At 48.4% G+C, this 8,765-nt stretch overlaps 1 protein-coding gene across 1 annotated transcript in view; it reads right to left on the reverse strand.

Annotated features, from left to right (window-relative positions):
- The window catches only part of TIMMDC1 (translocase of inner mitochondrial membrane domain containing 1), a 61,572-nt gene extending 53,852 nt beyond the window's left edge, over nt 1–7,720 (reverse strand). The window contains exons 1-2 of the mRNA XM_077293570.1: nt 7,549–7,720; nt 7,289–7,444 (exon numbers count right to left, since the gene is read on the reverse strand). Coding sequence (XP_077149685.1) covers nt 7,289–7,444; nt 7,549–7,691 — 299 coding nt within the window. The 5' untranslated portion in view covers nt 7,692–7,720. The remainder of the gene's footprint in view (nt 1–7,288; nt 7,445–7,548) is intronic.
- Nucleotides 7,721–8,765: the final 1,045 nt, after the last annotated feature.

An 8,765-nucleotide genomic window follows, 5' to 3' on the forward strand; every position in this document is an offset into this window, starting at 1 on the left:
ATCACAGGTATCAGTGTAATCAGTATAACGGCACCGACCTGACACTGTAGTCACTGAACACAATCCTGATCACAGGTATCAGTGTAATCAGTATAACAGCACCAACCTGACACTGTCTGTAGTCACTGAACACAATCCTGATCACAGGTATCAGTGTAATCAGTATAACAGCACCGACCTGACACTGTCTGTAGTCACTGAGCACAATCCTGATCTCAGGTATCAGTGTAATCAGTATAACGGCACCGACCTGACACTGTCTGTAGTCACTGAGCACAATCCTGATCACAGGTATCAGTGTAATCAGTATAACGGCACCGACCTGACACTGTCTGTAGTCACTGAGCACAATCCTGATCACAGGTATCAGTGTAATCAGTATAACAGCACCGACCTGACACTGTCTGTAGTCACTGAGCACAATCCTGATCACAGGTATCAGTGTAATCAGTATAACAGCACCGACCTGACACTGTCTGTAGTCACTGAGCACAATCCTGATCACAGGTATCAGTGTAATCAGTATAACAGCACCGACCTGACACTGTCTGTAGTCACTGAGCACAATCCTGATCACAGGTATCAGTGTAATCAGTATAACGGCACCGACCTGACAATGTGTAGTCACTGAGCACAATCCTGATCACAGGTATCAGTGTAATCAGTATAACGGCTCCGACCTGACACTGTCTGTAGTCACTGAGCACAATCCTGATCACAGGTATCAGTGTAATCAGTATAACGGCACCAACCTGACACTGTCTGTAGTCACTGAGCACAATCCTGATCACAGGTATCAGTGTAATCAGTATAACGGCACCGACCTGACACTGTCTGTAGTGACTGAGCACAATCCTGATCACAGGTATCAGTGTAATCAGTATAACGGCACCGACCTGACACTGTCTGTAGTCACTGAGCACAATCCTGATCACAGGTATCAGTGTAATCAGTATAACAGCACCGACCTGACACTGTCTGTAGTCACTGAGCACAATCCTGATCACAGGTATCAGTGTAATCAATATAACAGCACCGACCTGACACTGTCTGTAGTCACTGAGCACAATCCTGATCACAGGTATCAGTGTAATCAGTATAACGGCACCGACCTGACACTGTCTGTAGTCACTGAGCACAATCCTGATCACAGGTATCAGTGTAATCAGTATAACGGCACCGACCTGACACTGCCTGTAGTCACTGAGCACAATCCTGATCACAGGTATCAGTGTAATCAGTATAATGGCACCGACCTGACACTGCCTGTAATCACTGAGCACAATCCTGATCACAGGTATCAGTGTAATCAGTATAACGGCACCGACCTGACACTGTCTGTAGTCACTGAGCACAATCCTGATCACAGGTATTAGTGTAATCAGTATAACAGCACCGACCTGACACTGTCTGTAGTCACTGAGCACAATCCTGATCACAGGTATCAGTGTAATCAGTATAACAGCACTGACCTGACACTGTCTGTAGTCACTGAGCACAATCCTGATCACAGGTATCAGTATAATCAGTATAACGGCACCGACCTGACACTGTAGTCACTGAACACAATCCTGATCACAGGTATCAGTGTAATCAGTATAACGGCACCGACCTGACACTGTTAGTAGTCAGTGAGCACAATCCTGATCACAGGTATCAGTGTAATCAGTATAACGGCACCGACCTGACACTGTAGTCACTGAGCACAATCCTGATCACAGGTATCAGTGTAATCAGTATAACGACACCGACCTGACACTGTCTGTAGTCACTGAGCACAATCCTGATCACAGGTATCAGTGTAATCAGTATAACGGCACCGACCTGACACTGTCTGTAGTCACTGAGCACAATCCTGATCACAGGTATCAGTGTAATCAGTATAACGGCACCGACCTGACACTGTCTGTAGTCACTGAGCACAATCCTGATCACAGGTATCAGTGTAATCAGTATAACGGCACCGACCTGACACTGTAGTCACTGAACACAATCCTGATCACAGGTATCAGTGTAATCAGTATAACAGCACCGACCTGACACTGTCTGTAGTCACTGAACACAATCCTGATCACAGGTATCAGTGTAATCAGTATAACAGCACCGACCTGACACTGTCTGTAGTCACTGAGCACAATCCTGATCTCAGGTATCAGTGTAATCAGTATAACGGCACCGACCTGACACTGTCTGTAGTCACTGAGCACAATACTGATCACAGGTATCAGTGTAATCAGTATAACGGCACCGACCTGACACTGTCTGTAGTCACTGAGCACAATACTGATCACAGGTATCAGTGTAATCAGTATAACGGCACCGACCTGACACTGTCTGTAGTCACTGAGCACAATACTGATCACAGGTATCAGTGTAATCAGTATAACGGCACCGACCTGACACTGCCTGTAGTCACTGAGCACAATCCTGATCACAGGTATCAGTGTAATCAGTATAACGGCACCGACCTGACACTGTCTGTAGTCACTGAGCACAATCCTGATCACAGGTATTAGTGTAATCAGTATAACAGCACCGACCTGACACTGTCTGTAGTCACTGAGCACAATCCTGATCACAGGTATCAGTGTAATCAGTATAACAGCACTGACCTGACACTGTCTGTAGTCACTGAGCACAATCCTGATCACAGGTATCAGTGTAATCAGTATAACGGCACCGACCTGACAATGTGTAGTCACTGAGCACAATCCTGATCACAGGTATCAGTGTAATCAGTATAACGGCTCCGACCTGACACTGTCTGTAGTCACTGAGCACAATCCTGATCACAGGTATCAGTGTAATCAGTATAACGGCACCAACCTGACACTGTCTGTAGTCACTGAGCACAATCCTGATCACAGGTATCAGTGTAATCAGTATAACGGCACCGACCTGACACTGTCTGTAGTGACTGAGCACAATCCTGATCACAGGTATCAGTGTAATCAGTATAACGGCACCGACCTGACACTGCCTGTAGTCACTGAGCACAATCCTGATCACAGGTATCAGTGTAATCAGTATAATGGCACCGACCTGACACTGCCTGTAATCACTGAGCACAATCCTGATCACAGGTATCAGTGTAATCAGTATAACGGCACCGACCTGACACTGTCTGTAGTCACTGAGCACAATCCTGATCACAGGTATTAGTGTAATCAGTATAACAGCACCGACCTGACACTGTCTGTAGTCACTGAGCACAATCCTGATCACAGGTATCAGTGTAATCAGTATAACAGCACTGACCTGACACTGTCTGTAGTCACTGAGCACAATCCTGATCACAGGTATCAGTATAATCAGTATAACGGCACCGACCTGACACTGTAGTCACTGAACACAATCCTGATCACAGGTATCAGTGTAATCAGTATAACGGCACCGACCTGACACTGTTAGTAGTCAGTGAGCACAATCCTGATCACAGGTATCAGTGTAATCAGTATAACGGCACCGACCTGACACTGTAGTCACTGAGCACAATCCTGATCACAGGTATCAGTGTAATCAGTATAACGACACCGACCTGACACTGTCTGTAGTCACTGAGCACAATCCTGATCACAGGTATCAGTGTAATCAGTATAACGGCACCGACCTGACACTGTCTGTAGTCACTGAGCACAATCCTGATCACAGGTATCAGTGTAATCAGTATAACGGCACCGACCTGACACTGTCTGTAGTCACTGAGCACAATCCTGATCACAGGTATCAGTGTAATCAGTATAACGGCACCGACCTGACACTGTAGTCACTGAACACAATCCTGATCACAGGTATCAGTGTAATCAGTATAACAGCACCGACCTGACACTGTCTGTAGTCACTGAACACAATCCTGATCACAGGTATCAGTGTAATCAGTATAACAGCACCGACCTGACACTGTCTGTAGTCACTGAGCACAATCCTGATCTCAGGTATCAGTGTAATCAGTATAACGGCACCGACCTGACACTGTCTGTAGTCACTGAGCACAATACTGATCACAGGTATCAGTGTAATCAGTATAACGGCACCGACCTGACACTGTCTGTAGTCACTGAGCACAATACTGATCACAGGTATCAGTGTAATCAGTATAACGGCACCGACCTGACACTGTCTGTAGTCACTGAGCACAATACTGATCACAGGTATCAGTGTAATCAGTATAACGGCACCGACCTGACACTGCCTGTAGTCACTGAGCACAATCCTGATCACAGGTATCAGTGTAATCAGTATAACGGCACCGACCTGACACTGCCTGTAATCACTGAGCACAATCCTGATCACAGGTATCAGTGTAATCAGTATAACGGCACCGACCTGACACTGTCTGTAGTCACTGAGCACAATCCTGATCACAGGTATTAGTGTAATCAGTATAACAGCACCGACCTGACACTGTCTGTAGTCACTGAGCACAATCCTGATCACAGGTATCAGTGTAATCAGTATAACAGCACTGACCTGACACTGTCTGTAGTCACTGAGCACAATCCTGATCACAGGTATCAGTGTAATCAGTATAACGGCACCGACCTGACACTGTCTGTAGTCACTGAGCACAATCCTGATCACAGGTATCAGTGTAATCAGTATAACGGCACCGACCTGACACTGTAGTCACTGAGCACAATCCTGATCACAGGTATCAGTGTAATCAGTATAACGGCACCGACCTGACACTGTTAGTAGTCAGTGAGCACAATCCTGATCACAGGTATCAGTGTAATCAGTATAACGGCACCGACCTGACACTGTAGTCACTGAGCACAATCCTGATCACAGGTATCAGTGTAATCAGTATAACGACACCGACCTGACACTGTCTGTAGTCACTGAGCACAATCCTGATCACAGGTATCAGTGTAATCAGTATAACGGCACCGACCTGACACTGTCTGTAGTCACTGAGCACAATCCTGATCACAGGTATCAGTGTAATCAGTATAACGGCACCGACCTGACACTGTCTGTAGTCACTGAGCACAATCCTGATCACAGGTATCAGTGTAATCAGTATAACGGCACCGACCTGACACTGTCTGTAGTCACTGAGCACAATCCTGATTACAGGTATCAGTGTAATCAGTATAACGGCACCGACCTGACACTGTAGTCACTGAGCACAATCCTGATCACAGGTATTAGTGTAATCAGTATAACGGCACCGATCTGACACTGTCTGTAGTCACTGAGCACAATCCTGATCACCGGTATCAGTGTAATCAGTATAACGGTGCCGACCTGACACTGTCTGTAGTCACTGAACAGAATCCTGATCACAGGTATCAGTGTAATCAGTATAACGGCACTGACCTGACACTGTCTGTAGTCACTGAGCACAATCCTGATCACAGGTATCAGTGTAATCAGTATAACAGCACCGACCTGACACTGTCTGTAGTCACTGAACACAATCCTGATCACAGGTATCAGTGTAATCAGTATAACGGCACCGACCTGACACTGTCTGTAGTCACTGAACACAATCCTGATCACAGGTATCAGTGTAATCAGTATAACGGCACCGACCTGACACTGTCTGTAGTCACTGAGCACAATCCTGATCACAGGTATCAGTGTAATCAGTATAACGGCACCGACCTGACAGTGTCTGTAGTCACTGAGCACAATCCTGATCACAGGTATCAGTGTAATCAGTATAACAGCACCGACCTGACACTGTCTGTAGTCACTGAGCACAATCCTGATCACAGGTATCAGTGTAATCAGTATAACGGCACTGACCTGACACTGTCTGTAGTCACTGAGCACAATGCTGATCACAGGTATCAGTGTAATCAGTATAACGGCACCGACCTGACACTGCCTGTAGTCACTGAGCACAATCCTGATCACAGGTATCAGTGTAATCAGTATAACGGCACCGACCTGACACTGCCTGTAGTCACTGAGCACAATCCTGATCACAGGTATCAGTGTAATCAGTATAACGGCACCGACCTGACACTGTCTGTAGTCACTGAGCACAATCCTGATCACAGGTATCAGTGTAATCAGTATAACGGCACCGACCTGACACTGTCTGTAGTCACTGAGCACAATCCTGATCACAGGTATCAGTGTAATCAGTATAACGGCATTGACCTGACACTGTCTGTAGTCACTGAGCACAATGCTGATCACAGGTATCAGTGTAATCAGTATAACGGCACCGACCTGACACTGTCTGTAGTCACTGAGCACAATCCTGATCACAGGTATCAGTGTAATCAGTATAACGGCACCGACCTGACACTGTAGTTACTGAGCACAATCCTGATCACAGGTATCAGTGTAATCAGTATAACGGCACTGACCTGACACTGCCTGTAGTCACTGAGCACAATCCTGATCACAGGTATCAGTGTAATCAGTATAACTGCACCGACCTGACACTGCCTGTAGTCACTGAGCACAATCCTGATCACAGGTATCAGTGTAATCAGTATAACGGCACCGACCTGACACTGCCTGTAGTCACTGAGCACAATCCTGATCACAGGTATCAGTGTAATCAGTATAACGGCACCGACCTGACACTGTCTGTAGTCACTGAGCACAATCCTGATCACAGGTATCAGTGTAATCAGTATAACAGCACCGACCTGACACTGTCTGTAGTCACTGAGCACAATCCTGATCACAGGTATCGGTGTAATCAGTATAACGGCACCGACCTGACACTGTCTGTAGTCACTGAGCACAATCCTGATCACAGGTATCAGTGTAATCAGTATAACGGCACCGACCTGACACTGCCTGTAGTCACTGAGCACAATCCTGATCACAGGTATCAGTGTAATCAGTATAACGGCACTGACCTGACACTGCCTGTAGTCACTGAGCACAATCCTGATCACAGGTATCAGTGTAATCAGTATAACGGCACCGACCTGACACTGTCTGTAGTCACTGAGCACAATCCTGATCACAGGTATCAGTGTAATCAGTATAACGGCACCGACCTGACACTGCCTGTAGTCACTGAGCACAATCCTGATCACAGGTATCAGTGTAATCAGTATAACGGCACTGACCTGACACTGCCTGTAGTCACTGAGCACAATCCTGATCACAGGTATCAGTGTAATCAGTATAACGGCACTGACCTGACACTGTCTGTAGTCACTGAGCACAATCCTGCTGACTGGGTCACTTTCAGGAAGGAGGGGCGTGCTGTCTTGGGCACGCCTGATTGGCTGCAGTGATGATGACGTCACACGTTCACCTGCAGGGCTCCGCCCCCGCGCAGCGCACCCTGCCGTCCGGCTGCACTCACTTCCGTTGGTAGAGTTCCCGGACCCGATCCCAGCCGCTGGGTGATGGCTCACGACCGCGGAATCCAGAGGGGAAGGAGGAGGAGGCGGAGCCGGGAATCTCCGGGGGGCCGCCGTCCGCCATGACAGGATCCGTCAGATCACCGAGCGTGCGCCGCCTGCAGGGGACAGAACATCACTGCAGCTTGGACAGATACCAGCGCAGCAGTCCGCGCCGCCGGCTCAGCACGGTGTGACAGACGGTACTGTCTCCGCTACTCACCGGCCTCCGAGCTGCGGAAGGTCACTAGAAACAGGGCGCCGCCATCTTACTGACGTCACCAGCAGCAGACACGTCACATGACCAGAAAGAGTCCGCGCGGCAACCTCCGAGAGTGAGGAACGTCTCCGCCAGCGCTGCGCCATCTTATTGGTGGACGGACAACATGAGCCAATCAGAGGGCGGGGACTGGACTCTGCCGCACAGCGCCCTCTGCCGGCACGGAGGAGAACTGTCACCAGGAGGCTGCAGCGCGACCACAGCGGCCTCTACTGTCCGGAGGTCTGCAGCCAGGAGGACCCCTGTAATAGTGACCCCCCTGTAATAGTGACCCCCTGTAATAGTGACCCCCTTATAATAGTGACCCCCCTGTAATAGTGACCTCCCCTGTAATAGTGACCCCCCTGTAATAGTGACCTCCCCTGTAATAGTGACCCCCCTGTAATAGTGACCCCCCTGTAATAGTGACCCCCCTGTAATAGTGACCCCCCCTGTAATAGTGACCCCCCTGTAATAGTGACCCCCCTGTAATAGTGACCTCCCCCGTAATAGTGACCCCCCCTGTAATAGTGACTCCCCTGTAATAGTGACTCCCCCTGTAATAGTGACTCCCCTGTAATAGTGACTCCCCCTGTAATAGTGACTCCCTGTAATAGTGACCCCCCTGTAATAGTGACCCCCCTGTAATAGTGACTCCCTGTAATAGTGACCCCCCTGTAATAGTGACCCCCCTGTAATAGTGACCTCCCCTGTAATAGTGACTCCCCCTGTAATAGTGACCCCCCTGTAATAGTGACCCCCCCCCTGTAATAGTGACCCCCCTGTAATAGTGACCCCCCTGTAATAGTGACCCCCCTGTAATAGTGACTCCCCTGTAATAGTGACCCCCCTGTAATAGTGACCCCCCTGTAATAGTGACCCCCCTGTAATAGTGACCTCCCCTGTAATAGTGACCCCCCTGTAATAGTGACCTCACCTGTAATAGTGACCCCCCTGTAATAGTGACCCCCCTGTAATAGTGACCCCCCTGTAATAGTGACCCCCCCCTGTAATAGTGACCCCCCTGTAATAGTGACCCCCCTGTAATAGTGACCTCCCCCGTAATAGTGACCCCCCCTGTAATAGTGACTCCCCTGTAATAGTGACTCCCCCTGTAATAGTGACTCCCCTGTAATAGTGACTCCCCCTGTAATAGTGACTCCCTGTAATAGTGACCCCCC

The sequence above is a fragment of the Ranitomeya variabilis genome, chromosome 3, assembly GCF_051348905.1.
Source record: "Ranitomeya variabilis isolate aRanVar5 chromosome 3, aRanVar5.hap1, whole genome shotgun sequence".
In the NCBI taxonomy this organism is placed as follows: Eukaryota; Metazoa; Chordata; class Amphibia; order Anura; family Dendrobatidae; genus Ranitomeya; species Ranitomeya variabilis.